This window comes from Labrus bergylta, chromosome 14 (assembly GCF_963930695.1).
Source record: "Labrus bergylta chromosome 14, fLabBer1.1, whole genome shotgun sequence".
Classification (NCBI taxonomy): domain Eukaryota; kingdom Metazoa; phylum Chordata; class Actinopteri; order Labriformes; family Labridae; genus Labrus; species Labrus bergylta.
The window spans coordinates 22,421,676-22,436,531 of NC_089208.1; the positions used below are offsets into that span (position 1 = coordinate 22,421,676).

Sequence of the window (14,856 nt, forward strand, 5' to 3'; positions counted from 1 at the left end):
CACTTATGTTACACATCATTACCTGTGGGTAGTTTGCAGATACTCTCATGATCTGCAGTACTCTAACGGTGCACCCATCAATCTACCCTGTATACCCAAATGACCCAAAGTATCAATTTACCAAAATCACTGTCAGAGGAGTCGGGAGCTTCCCCGCGTTGTCGGCAGGCAGGTGCCCCACAGGTGACCTTGGATCCAGTGTCCATCTGACAGGCCTTGGCAATGGATGTCACCAGGTACTCATCATCTGTGTTCCTCCAGCCCCACCAGCTGATCTCAGGCTGGCTACAGCGGGCGATCACTACCCCGTTCTTCTGGTGCCTGAAGGATCAAGGTCATAGAGTCATTGAACAAAAAGCAGATCTGGTGACAAAGACACTTGTGTTCAGAGGATGTAAACAAAAACATCTGTACTAAAATATATAATGCTCAAAACATCACTACATTGTAGAGAGCTGTCTCCCCCCTCCTCTCTAGAGTCGATGCTCATGCAGGTTGCCATGTGGTGGACACTGAAGCTTCAGTGTTTATCCAGCTCTGCATCAGTCTGTAAACCTTTCTGTGTTCTAACCTCTCTCCATTTTTCAAAAGCATCTCCAATATTGATCCTAGTTTGAGCACGTTTCTGCTCGTGGAGCTTATTAGAAACATGCAGAGGCTTTTTAGGTCGGGTACAATCACTTCTATCTGAACCACTTCTCTTGCCCGCTTCCATCGCTGCAACACCTGTTGACCTGATAACTGCTCTCATATCTGGCAAACCGAGGGGCGTCCAAAACGGCCGTGTGGGGGTGCCTTAAAAGCGCCTACCTTCTCTGGTCCAAACAAATCCAGAGCATTCAGGACCAGAATCTAAAGTTAGAAGGAGGACATACTGGCTGCTGCATTGTTGTCAGAGAAGCCAGCACTTCAACATAGCATGTTTCCTTAATGTCTGATCATACAGTAAGATCACTTTATCATTTCAGTAACAGTAACGAAGTTTTGTATTTTTTTAGCTTAATTGAAGTTAAATGTCGAAGAACATGAGGTTCAGTAAGCTGTGCAGAGAATCAGCTGGTTTTAAATGTCCCTCTGAGTAGTACGTGTTCTTCTTCTACTTGAGTAAAATGTGTTTACTTCTACGACCTCTGTTCGTGTGACTGAGTCAGTAAACAAACCTGTAGACCACCACCGGGATCCTCTTCCAGGATCTGAAGGAAGCCACGCTCTCCAGCTCCTTGTCCGTGATCCAGATTGGAACGAGGAGCTTCTGTGGATAGCTGGCACACAGCCTGCAGACGACAGTGAAAGAGATGCATTCTTTTTTATTAGTCAGGAAGAGCGAGTGCAGTTTGTACTGCTGCAAACGTTATGCAGCCAATATACCGAGGATGATTTAAGAGAACTGAGGACACTGCAAGTCTTTCATTGAGAAAACACAAACAAACCAAGATTAAACAGCTTCGACACACAATACAGTAATGTTCTGCTTTTCAGGGTCACTACTGCATCAACAACTCAGCTTTGGCAGGAACTAAATCACAGAGTGCTTCGGCCTGACTCCATCTGTCTCTGGTCTCCACCTCCTCCTCCGCCTCTCCTATGATACTCTCTTCAGTTTCTATTCACCTGCTGGCTGACTAAAGAGGGAGAAGGAGACAAAGTGCATGCGCATGTGTGCGAGTAGGTAGAGAGAGAGTGAAACACTGTGCTGAGTCATGGGCCTCAGCAGGCTGCGGCTCGTTTAATTAGCCGGTTGTCCTGTGTGTCTGTCTCCCTCAGCAGGATGTGCTCTCCGGGGTCCTCTGAGCAGACTGACCTTTTTTATTTTATGTGTAGCGTTTATTTCTAGAGGCAGCAAAAGGGGACACAGGTCTGATGCTCAGGTACACACAGACACACTGTAACCTGCATTAATTCGGCTTGACTGACGGCTACTCTGTACACGTTTAAGACTGAACATTAATGAGGGCGCTCCGGACCTCAGAGGTCAGACGAGACAAGGCCGACAAGCAAACACATGGATCTGTGTTGTAGAAAACGTATTTATATTAAAATCTGAACATAAGTCATACTGGTAATCAATCTCCTTAGTGCATGCATGAAGAAATCACCCTGAGTTATTGATCCATATGTTCAGCATTTCATAGGCTACGAGAGACGTCAATCATTGGCACAGTCAAATGCAATTGGCCAGGAAGCGGGCATCAGGAGCAGGCACCGCCTTTTAACTAAAGCTCTCATTGGCTGTAACAGGCTGGGAACAGCGAATGGAAGGTCGTAATTGGACAAACGAGGTGTCCATTGAAAGGTCACAGTGAGGACCAGCTTTCGATGTATCACAGTTGAAAAGATTCATTCATAAAAAAGAATAATAACAGAAAATACAGAGGTGAATCCTCAGATTTCCCCCCCTTAATGTGGCCCTAATACTCCTTTGTAGGAAGCAGCTCCTGTTTGCCATGAGCCGACAAAAAGACCCCCGTCACATGACCACTTTCCTACCAAAGAAAACCTTAAATCCTCCTGATTCTTTAGCCAACATGGACTTTGTATATGATGGTGATCCCTTTAGTCATTACCAACTTAACTCCCATGTCCTGATAATGTTCTGACACAGTTTAGAGATGTGCTGACACACACGTTGTCAATCCCACAGTCTGTTCAGATCAGTGACACGTTGATAACAGCGCCGCTACTCCAGCCCTGCTCTCCGTCACAGCTCGCATTTAATCTCTCCTAAACCTTCTCGATGTCTAAACAATCATCACGGCTCTTTAAAGGAAGAATATTTAACTTTTTGATCCAGTAGATGTCGCTCTTGAGCACCAGCATGAAACCAAAACAACTCACGCTGCATTGTTGTGTTAGCATGCTAATGCTAGCGATCTTTATTATGCTCGTATCTTCACACTGCATGTAAATTTACCCGAAATGACCGTGTTCTATAAATGCTTATGTGACATTCAAATAAGCAGTGAGTACAGTATGTTATTCTTCTTTTCTCTAGTCCCTCAATTAAACAACTTTAATACGCGAGGTGATGAGCCAGCCGGTCGTCCCGTCGATGTAAACACGCTGTAGATACGGCTCAGAAAACATCACAGACAGTGGGACTCAGGTGTCACACTCATTGTAGACAGTCATGACTCACAGAGTTGTTTTTAGAGGATATACTTGATTTCTGCTATATTTAAGTGTAAAAAATCTCATATTCTTCCTTTAAAGTTACAGTATCGTGCAGCTTAGTGCTGCCACAGCGCTGTCAGGGCTTTGATCGGTTAGGTATCTGTGACGTACTTGAAGTTGCAGTTTATGTCCGACACTCTCCAGATGTTCTGTGTGTCGAAGCCCAACCGCTTCACCTCAACCTCCATCCTTTGGCGCACATGGTCACCTGCACACACACACACACACACACACAGCAGGGAGGGAGAAGATTGTTAAAAGATTTTTTGGGGTTAAACTTCAGTCTTGAAAGTTGTTGTTGTAAATGTGTTTACCTGGGCGACAGAGATGAACGTGCTGGTCTTCATCATCAGTGCAGCCTCCCAGACACCAGGCGTGATAGGCCAGAGCGAACAGGTCCTCCAGTCGGGACGGGTGGGCTATGGCCCGGTTCAGACGCTTCACCCACTCCTGGCATTGCTTGAACGTTGAAAAGTGACATCTGTGGCAAACACAACGTGAAAAAAGTGAGATTTTCCAGCCTTTAAACTTGTGGTTCTCAACTGCTCAGGGCCTCAGGAGCCTCCTATGACTCCTTCATCAAAAATCAAGACCGACATGTCTGATATTGTTTAACCAATCAGATGTATTTAAAGGCTTGGTGGCTTTTCCCTGAAAAACAAAACACAGACTTATACTAAAGTAAAGCTGCTCCATCATCCCTTTTGGGCCTCCATTAGGGCTGGACAGTTAATCGGAAATGAATCGAAACCGACATTCAGAACTCTCTAATCGACAAAATATTCCCCGTGTTGATTATTTTGATTATTTTCAGGCGTCCTTTGGACACATTTTGTCTTTAGGGAAGACGACACCGTACAAAATAATCAAATGTAAACACTGCAGAATAGCTGTTTGCAAGACATGCAAGTTATTTATTTGCTACTATTTTGGAGAAGTTAATTTCTACTTAACTAAAATTTGTAGAAACCACATCAGTGAACTATGAGGGCAAAAAACAAAAATGAAATAATCGTTCATTAATCGTAATCGAGGTAAAATGTTCAATTAATTGTGATGTTGATTTGAGGTCATATCGCCCAGCCCTAGCCTCCATACATGTGTGGTGGTGACTGTGTCTGCAGAGACTCTGTCCTCTGACTGGATTTTACTGTTCTGGTTTGTTCTGGTTTGTTCTGGTTGACTCGGGACGTTTCTGGACGGAGCTGTGTGTTTCCTCCAGCCAATGACAGCGCAGCAGGTGAGTTTAGGTGGGGAAACATGATTTCAAACCAGCAAACATGATGGATGTGGACGTTGCAGCAAAGAAGAGAAAATATAATCATACATCAACCAGACGCCAAGCGGATAAATCTTGTTTCAAAATGAGGCATTGTCACATACAAGGCAGCAGCTCCATAATCACCACAGTCTGAAGATAATGGAGATGCTGGAGTAGAACGATAATCATATTTACATAACGACTGTAAGAGTTTTTAGCCACTATTTTTAACCCTGGACATATTGATTAGTGCTTAAGTGTTCTTGTGTGATACAACTCTTCTCTTCGTGTCCAGACAGAAATAAACTCCTGAATCATTTATTCAAATGTGTACCAGACTGTTGGACTCGATTCACGCTGGCATCAATCCGCCTGCAGCGTTATTACGACGACATTAGAGTGGAGGGTAGTTGCTTTTCTCACCTGACAACTTTGGAGTCTTTGCAGATGATGTGCAGCTGGAACATATCTCTGCTCTCCACGCTCTCGATCAGCCTGAGAGGCACCTGTAGGGGGGAGACAGACAGCACCTGTGGTCAACCTGATGGCACGCCGTCAGAGCACACACTACATCTGCAAAAAAAAAGGTAACCACCCTCTGATCTAGTACAGACTGAATCTTAAGTTAGAGACACAAAGTAGAGCTTTAATCACCCTGCAGACGAAAAGCTGCTAAAGTAATCTCACTTTGTCTCTACATTATCTGTTACTAGGGCCCAACCGATACAGGATTTTTATGCCAGATACCCATAATAGGGGAGGGGAAAAAAAATCAGATACCGATATATCGGCCGATATTTTTCTCAGATCTATGTTCAATCTGTAGAGATGAATTTAGATTTACACATTTATTGCGTTGATCCCTTTAATTCAGTTACAACCTAACACTTGTGGAAAAGATTTATAATGAAGACAAGATGGTCACTCGACTGGAAAGTAACTGAGCATATACAGTACGTGCATCACCGCTCAACCCACTGGAGAGTGATGATGCTTGTTGTAATCAATATAGCGCCCTCTGCTGGTGACAGAGAACTGCTACTTCAATTCAATGAAGTGCAAATGAAATGCTATTTGACTGGTGAAAGAATCAAGTAATATCAGCAGATATCTGTGATAAAATAAGCTGATACTGATAGTCACTGGATATGCTAATATCGGCCGATATTATCGGCTTGCCGATTTATCGGTCGAGCTCTATCTGTTATGTTACAAAAGATATTAACAGGATTGTTCACGGTCCTTTCTAAGCTATGAAAGTATCCTGCAAACGGGTGTTACTGAAGGTGCTGCTATGGTAAAATGGTGCCGGGGGAGTTGCGATTCTTTCTACGTATCAATGGACTGCAGGGAGTCTAGCTCCAGCGTTTAGGGTCGGATCGTTATGATTGGCATCCCAAAAGAAGGGTAGCAAAAAAATAGGGCGGTACGGATCGGTTATTTTGGTGCCATTTCCATTTCCATCAAACAACACTTAACATTTTTCTTTATCTTTTATTGCAAAAAAATAAGGTCAGCCAACACATTGCACCACAGTTATCTGCAATGTGTTCTCAAGGAAGAACACAATAAAGCCAGTGTTCCCACTAACTTGGACGTAAATGACAATCTGTCCCCAGAGCACTGTAATTGTTTTAAGTGAGGAGCAGCTGAATGACTTAAGCTGTCTAGTCTGTGGCAGAGGGTGGTGTTTTATCATATGGTACTCACAGATATCTCATTGTCCACACCTGGGTAGGTCTATAACACAAGTGACACCATAGAGCACACACATAGGAGGGAGGGAGGGAGGGAAGACACAAGACAGGAGGAGATGGAAAAACTATTATACCAAAGGATTCAGGAGACAAAAAGGAAATGAAGAGTTAACAGGAAAGAAAACATCAAAAAGAGGCTGAAAGATGAGACGATAACTGAGTGGATCATGGAGTTTGCTACTTGCAGCACATGACTGAGTCGAAAGGGAAATCATGGAGAGAAAGACAAACATGGACGGGAGCAAAGGGCAAGAAAACAGCTCAGAAGCAGGCGGAGGAGTGGTGAAAGGGGTGGGGGGTGGGTGAAAGGTTGTTGCCGTTCATTTAGAGTTCATCTGCGATGCCGGGGTCAAGGCAGGTCTCTGCCCGGCAGGAAAAGCAGCCGAGAGCAACTGCAAGCTGGTGACATTTTAGCTCGAAGCTTGAATCTAACTCTCCTCTGCTATAGTAAGCCAAGGTTAGGAACCAACTTGTCCCCTCACCTCCTTCTTCTCCTCCTTTTCTATCCCCTGTCATCTTTTCCAGTAGCCGAATCCTTCTGGAAAACTTGACAGGGATTTTGGAAGAAGGAGGAATTTTGCTGCCAGTGAATGCAAACAATTGGCCTGTTTGTGTTTGAGCAAGGCCTGACGTCAGCAGGAGCAAGCTGGTGGACATCAGTGCCAGCGGGGGTCGGGCCTTTGGAAGCCTAGATGTCACATTAAACCTCCCCTGCATGAAGATCAGAGGGCCCCGCTGCTCCTGTGGTACACACAACCTCATGCCAACTACGCTCGGACATTATGAAAACCCATTTAAATGGCACCCCATGTCGAATTCTTGTAGGTTTATTTGCCCTCTTAGCACAATTATGTGTTTATCAAAATTTATAGGGGGGAATAGGAAAAAGCCTGTGTGTGCATCCAAACTACATATTACAGCCTCCTCTCTTCTGCTATTGGCTTCTGTAATGACACGGCAGCAGCAGAGAACATTTGGACCGGAGTGAGACTCTCCATTTGTGGTTGGTCTGTGTGTTTACTGTCTGTGACGTGCACTCACGTTGATGACAGAGTCCTTGAACTTGATGTGGAGTCGGTAGTTAGAAATGGCAATGATGGCTTCATCGGCATGGCCAAGATATTCCACCCCTTCCCCCTGAAGAACTGGGAATGGCACCTGCAGAAGCACAAAACAACCACATTGTTGAATCCAAAGCAGCAAAAACATGACAGAGACACCTGCTTATTGTCGGGCAGTGTTATGTCTGCTGGGAGAATCAGAACATGCATTTTTAAACAGTCTACCTAAAGCCATACCAGCTGCTCTGTGAGGCGTTGCTTAGGCAGTGAGTAAACAAACAGCGCCACCCTCTGAATCAACATCATTAGAGGTGGAGGTGGTTTGGCTTTGAAAAGACGGATGTTACTTAACAGACGCGAATCTGCAGCAGAAAGCGGTTGGCATTAAAGACGGTGGTATCAGGCAACTCAACAAACAACTTGTTTCACCATCTATAAATTAACCACGGCATAGAATATGAAAAGCTTCAGGGCTGAGCAGACGGCTACGACCGAGCAGCTCAGGTACCAAGAAAAACTGTGGCTCCTTTCCCTCTCTCTCTCCCTGGTGTCCGGCCCTATCACTTCAGTAAAGGTACTAAAAGCCCAAAAATAAACTTTTAAAATTAAATAGAGCACAACCGATTTATCAGCCAGCCAATAATATTGGCCGATATTAGGATTTCGGTGACTATCGGTATCGGCTAATTTTATCACAGATATGCACCGGTCAAATAGCATTACATTTGAGTTTCATTGTATTACAAGCAGTTCTCTGTCACCAGCAGAGGGCGCTATATGGATTACAACAAGCATCACCACTCTCCAGAGTGTCAAGCGGTGATGCACGTACATGCTCAGTTATGTTCCAGTTGAGTGACCATCTTCTCTTTGTTATATATCTTTTTCACAAGTGTTTGATGACTGCACTTAAGGGATCAACGCAATAAATGTGTAAATCTATATCTATCTCTACAGATCGAACATAGATCTAAGAAAGATATTGGCCGATATATCGGTGTCAGATAGTCAGGCCCTAAAATTAAACACTAATGTGCTTGAGAAGGATTAGTAGAATATCTGTTGTGTTGATTTATAGTAACTGAAACTCAAATGTTTTATTGGCACCAGTACAGAGAATTCTGAAGACATGAATCAAAGATGAAATTCACGCTCACACCCTTCGGCCTACCAGAAGCTAAACTTGTACGTCCTGTGGTTAGAGTGACATTACAGATATGACAAAGAGGGGTACATGTGGGAAACAGTGTGCATGTGTAGCTGTCCAATTAGCACAAAGTAGCTTTACAGAAGGACCTTTGTGAGCACAGAGGGGCTTGTTGGTGAGCCTGAATGAGCAGGCAGACAAGAGAGACTGTCTGCACTGGAGCCGGCGACTGTACCATGAGGGATCACAAACTGTCCATTAACATTCTTACTCGTACCCATTTCATGAAACACACAGCCAAGTCCGGGCTTTGGCTGCAGTGACACCCTTACATTAAGATAATTGGTTCCCAGAGGAGGTTCATAGAAAACATTTTTCAGGCAGGGCATTAGCCGCAGCTACAGTAGCCAACTTCTAAACAATGTCTCATTTCATATGGAAAAGGACGCGTACACCAGATTTCCGATGAGGCCGCCTCACCCTGACCCCTTGGGTAATTGATATTGTTCTGCTGTTAAAAACAGCTGCTCTTAAAATAATGATCAGAGCATCTACAGCAGTTGTTTATCATTTCTGACATTATGTACAGACATTAAACCACTTTGAATAATAAAACAACATATGAAGTCTGCTGGGAGTCTCTCTCTCTCTCTCTCTCTCTCTCTCTCTCTCTCTCTCTCTCTCTCTCTCTCTCTCTCTCTCTCTCTCTCTCTCTCTCTCTCTCTCTCTCTCTCTCTCTCTCTCTCTCTCTCTCTCTCTCTCTCTCTCTCTCTCTCTCTCTCTCTCTCTCTCCCCTCATTTACACGACCTCCTCACACTGTAGTTTCTCTTAGTCATCACTGCTGTGTGACTGCCTGGGGACCGAAAAATGCAACTCAGGTCTTGTTGTTTAGCCGCTGGTAGTGCGGACAACAGTGTTGCTTAGAGACAACATCACCTCATCCTGCTTTAACATGCATTGCTGAGTCACGCAGAGGAGAACCCGGTGCATGTTAATAGAGGACAGGCAGCGGGGCAGATGGGAGGATTATGGTAAGATGTCAGAAAATCAGGCTTACTTGAAACAACATTAGCCAGCATGGTAAAAAGCACAGCCTTAGTTATTGTACACAGAGCACATGAGCAAGCATCTGGTAGCATCTGCTAACTCAGAGACCTTATAGTAGATTCAAACTTTATTTAGAGGACTAATGTTGATTATCAAATAGTTTGAAGCTTCCTGACAAGCCATCAAGTTTTGAAAGCCCTGATATTTATGACTCCAACCGCTGTTGCTCATTGCTAAGTGAAAATGTGTGCGTGATCCAGGAAAGGAAGCATGATGAGGGAGCGAGTACAGCTTAACCTGGGAAATGGAGCACGTAGTACTCGGCACTCGCTCACACACCAACAGAGCCAAATATAGGCTGCAGGCCCCTTGGCACCATGAACAAGAACTTCTGAAGAGTGGGATATCTAAACTCTGACAAATGAAATGTCGCATGTGGTTAGAAATATTTCAACTTTGCCACTCAATCAGATTTAAAGTGGCAGGTTTACAAACCAAGCTGGCACCAAAACCACAACAGAGCAGCTCTAGTTGTTGACAGCAATGGAAAAATGTGCAGATACATTTCTGCAACGTAAAAAAAAAAAAAGGAGAGGAAAAGGGTGGGAACCTAAATTGGAGCATTTTTGCATTCATGATGAGTCAGGGGATGCACTCTATTTGCATTAAATATGGCAGCAACAGCGGCAGAAAGGGCTCAAATGAGAGCGTGCAGCTATGAAGTCTGCTGCTCTGCCGTGCAAGAGACCTTACTCGTCCTGCCGAGAGTGCCATAGTTAACATGCTGCACAGACTGGGAGCTGCATTAGACAAGCTGTGCTCCAAAAGTAGGTGCATGAGTCACCGGCAGCCAGCAAGTGCAGCAGAAGATACTGTGTCACATTTCCTCTGCCAAGTCTTCAGCAGCAGAATTATTTACTAAAAAAAAAAAAAGAGAGAGAAAGAAAGGGAGCGAGAGAGAGACACGTGAATAACACTGGTCGACTTCTGAGTCGTGACTTCCGGTTTGAGCAGCCTGCCTGTGAGGACGAGCACGTGTGCATGAGCACAACTGCAAGCATGCAGCGCTGCCAGCACGCACACACGAGAGGAGATGCAGAGGGGTATTAAACACAGTGGGATAGGGAAATGTCTGTAATTTGCCAGTGGGGAAAGCTGTAGTTAGAGACATCATCTGTCAGAGAATTTCTTGCAGGAAGGGCCTACACTCAAATACGAGACACAACGTGTGAGAGCATGTGTGAATGAAGGGGGAGGAGATTGATGTGCAGAAACAGGAAAAATGTGCAAGGTGGATAAAATACAGAAGCATTGTTACAGAGTCCCTCTAGTCTTCTTACAATACAGAAATCTACCAGGACGTTTGCACAGCACGCAAAACCACCACTTTAAAGTAAAACATCTAATTTGTTTAAATAGTTTTTACTCCCTGCAGTTCATTACCACCCAGGTGGAAACATGCTTCTCTTTAAAACCATGAAAACAGAGACAGCAGACGGTGACCCCGAGCTCCACCTTCCCTTTGTCCAGCTCTCCAGACACATGATGCTCAGCTCCATTACCCACCAGACGGCCGGAGAGTACAAACTCTTCAGTGCAGAGGGCGCCGTGCACGTTTTCCATCTCTATTCTGCTAGTGGCATCTACATTGTGAAAAAGACTTCTCCCAAAACCTGCTCACTTTAGCGACCCTCATTCTTTTATGTGCACTGCTCTTTGTCCTCTGATGTGGAAGTGCTTTTTTGGGACACAGTTTTTTATGCAGCTCTCCAACAACCACAGGCCTTTACAAGTATTTTAAATCAGTTGATAAGTCAAATGTTTAAAGGAAGAATGTGCAAATTCTCTGAAAATGTTTTTCTGGCAAGAAGAACGTACTCACTGATTATTTGGACATCACATGTGTTAGAGTGTCAAGTGTTGTTCGATCACAGTCATTCTGTGTACATTTAGCTTGCAAAGTGAAGCTACGAGCTAACTAAAGAGCGCTATCATTAGCATGCTAACACAACAATGCAGCTCGAGCTGAGGACAATTTTGTCCATCGCTTGCACTTGACTCCTTTGTGCAAACGCAAGTGGAGAGGGGTTGGAGGTGTGTCTCTGGAGGAGAACGGAGGCTTCAGTATGGGGGAGGTGTCACTAAACAGCAGTTTGTTTTGGTTTCATGCTGGAGCTCAAGGGCGACCTCTACTGGATCAAAAAGTTGCACATTCTTCCTTTAAGCAGAAACAATGACCAATTTATGAACTTAAAACTGAGCCAATAAAAGTCTTGTGGGCATAGAAGTGTTTATTGTCACCTGCTGCACTGAATGAACAACTTTTAAGTTTATGTTTCACGCAGCACTTTATATTAAAAGGCAGCCGCCTTGACAACACGCAGGGCGCGTGTTGTCTAATCGATCTCTGTGAAAAAAATACAAAACAAGTTGATTAAAGTCCTCTCTCTTTGTGAGATTCAGAAGCAGCGCCGGTTGCTATTGGGTGCTCTGTTGGGATCACCCACCACACTTCAGGCCGTGCGTCACCTGCAGATTATTCACTGAACAAACAGGAACACAACTTTTCTCTGTTTCATCTCCCCGTGTCCGTATTTATCATGCAGGTATCAGATGGCTTCAGGGAGACAACAATCCAAAATGTATTGTAAGTTACTTTACAGCCGGTTGTGGTCCAAAAACTGACAATAAGCACCTCAACTCCGAGCCTCCTTTGCTGCAGCTGCAGATACAGAGACATCTGCTACATGAATGGTGTATTTTTTACATGTTCAACATTGTCAAAGGTGGAGAACAGTCCCCCATCACACATGTATAAAGGCCCAGACGTGATAATGGAGCAGCTTTACTTTAGGATAAGTCTGTATTTAATTTTTTAGGAAAAAGCTTCTGACTATCTTTAAACAATTAACACAATTATTTGAATAGATCATAATCGACAAGGCACCAGAGTATCATGGTGACATAATAATCTGCTTGAGGTCCATGGTTAAAATAATGCGGGATATGCCAGAGACAGCTGTGAAGTAGCAGGCTGTCATTTCTCCGTCTGTGTGACAGCCACACATGAAAACAACCACGACTACTACAGAAGAGTGTGATTCACACCTTCTCCAGCATTTCTATACTGTGACCATGACAGGCTTTGTCAACATATTTCACTTCCTGAAGTAAAAACATACCTTCCACTCTTGTTAAAGCCTCGCACAGATAAAGTCTAGGTCTCCTTATTCTTCGTTCCATTTACCTCAGATCTCGTAACTGGGAATGACGTCACACCCGAGTTAACTGCATTCCAGTTGCAAGTCAGAAAAGCAACATGGACGCCTCCAGGAGTACCTTTGTTTTGTTAGGTAATACCAGAAGATAATAACACACTACGTGAAAAAAGTTCCTGACCGAAAATAACATGAAAACACCTCCACAGAGACAACTTGCATGATACCATCAGTGTGATTAATTTAATTACACAAAAAGACGACTAAGCTGCTAATAAACACAAAAGTACCAGCTTAAACAGTTGATGCACGTAGCAGCCATATTGGATTTGAACTCGGGCTACTGAAGGTTCTACGAGTTTCCGAATCGGAATTCTGACTTCAGGGGGCGTTCCTGATGACATATCAGACTGGAAACTCAGAATTTCCGACTTCTGAGATCAAATGGAACGCAGCATTAAAATGAAGAGGACTAATAATGGAGTCTCAGCTTGAAAAAATGGAAATTGCAAAGTAAGGAAAGGTAGTCAGTCTGAGCAGCTGCATCAAATATGATCTTGTGATTCGAATCAAATATGATTCATAAAGTCACCTGTGACTTGTCTTTACTATCACTCGTAGCCTGCAACAACAGAATCAGTTCTACAACTTCAGAAGAAGTCAGAGATGTTTGTTCGCTCAGGTGAGAACAGCAATCCTTGTATGTATGATATGTGTATGATATATGATATCGCGCCTGTTGGCCGAAACGTTGGGGTTTAGTTCCCCTCTAAATCTGTTGAACACGGCTTCAGATGTAAAATATACTTTTGGCACATTTTGTAGGAATGGAGGATGACGGCGCAATGATAGGAAAATTCTGTTTCTGGTCAGCGCCAACATCCCTACCTCAGTGTCTGGTCTTAAGTCTGCCAAGTTGACACTTCTGCAGTAATATCTTAGCAACCCTACATTACGGAGTGAAGCTCTGTCAGGGGTTTTTAGAGGGAAAGCCTGCAGCCAAACCAGCAGCCAGGACTTGAGATGAGATCATAATGTGAAGGAGCTACAATCTCCAGGTCGTCTTCTCCACAGACATGCAGCTGGGTGTCGGAGCAGATGGGTCTGTGCTCTGCAGCAGCAGGTGTCACTCACTCACCTGAAGGCTTTCATCCTCCTTCACCAGCTCCTTCTGGGGGAACAGGTCCTTGGCATTGATATACTCCAGGCTGGGAGGCCCCTCTTCACCCTGTCAGACACAAACACAACACGGAGGTGGTCAGATGAATAACAAGTAAGTCATTGTTCAGGTAAACACAGCAGGGTGAGACACCATGTCAAGATACAAATTAAAAACATGGACTGTGTTTAAGTAGTGGACGCAGCATCTGGGTCTGAAAAGTGAAAATAATGTGGAGGAGCCTGAACTTGCTCTACCATCTCTGTGCTCTAATGAACCTGCTGCATTATGTTTCCTGTTCTCCAGTATGTTCTTCTCCACTCTTTAGTTCACATTGTGATTCTGTTTAACTACACGTAGCATTGATAGACAGACACATAGTCTCATTATAGCGTCGTATAGAGGACTCTGTTGCTTCGTCAGCTACTTCTTCATCGTTTTTCTTTTACATCATGCCTTCCCTCAGGAGACCCCCCCCCCCCCCCCCCCCCCCCCCACCTCCCGTCTGACAGGGATAGTCTCTCCCTAGGTGCATGTGTGAACAACCAGATCAGGAGAATATCAGGAGCAGTCCTCCTGAAATTCTCATATGTGAAAATGGCTTGAGAAAATGTCAGCTCCTCACTTGATGAATCCCCTCAGTCAAAATTTCCATATGACTTTCTGTTCTCATCACTCGTCTTAACAATATGATGTTCATTTTGAAGAAACTGTTCCTTTTTAGATTAAAACAGGCAATAAAGCAGGGAATGATTACATCTTGGCAAACATGCAACTACCATATCAACCTCTCAACCAGTATAGAGGCCTTGCAATTCCCATCAGTCATCACATGACTACTTCTGGCACAGAGGAAGCTAAGATGTCGACGGCCAAATTGCCAAAAGCTAGTCCACAAACCACTGGATGTTGTCACGTTGGCAAGGTCAAATTCCAATATACACGATTGAAGAAATAACATCTTCAGACCTTGTTCCAATACAGTTTATTAACAACAGTGTCAAACAACATTGAAAGAAGATCAGACAGGCCAA

The 14,856-nt window shown here is 44.1% G+C and overlaps 1 protein-coding gene across 2 annotated transcripts in view; it reads right to left on the minus strand.

Annotated features, from left to right (window-relative positions):
• mtmr4 (myotubularin related protein 4) overlaps nt 1–14,856 on the minus strand; it is a 52,428-nt gene that overhangs the window by 14,345 nt on the left and 23,227 nt on the right. Inside the window, exons 3-10 of one of the 2 annotated variants that reach the window (XM_065962699.1) lie at nt 13,802–13,891; nt 7,231–7,347; nt 6,143–6,172; nt 4,856–4,938; nt 3,486–3,652; nt 3,283–3,379; nt 1,161–1,274; nt 122–321 (exon numbers count right to left, since the gene is read on the minus strand). In XM_065962699.1, the coding sequence (XP_065818771.1) occupies nt 122–321; nt 1,161–1,274; nt 3,283–3,379; nt 3,486–3,652; nt 4,856–4,938; nt 6,143–6,172; nt 7,231–7,347; nt 13,802–13,891 (898 nt within the window). The remainder of the gene's footprint in view (nt 1–121; nt 322–1,160; nt 1,275–3,282; nt 3,380–3,485; nt 3,653–4,855; nt 4,939–6,142; nt 6,173–7,230; nt 7,348–13,801; nt 13,892–14,856) is intronic. The other variant, XM_065962700.1, reaches the window with a different exon arrangement.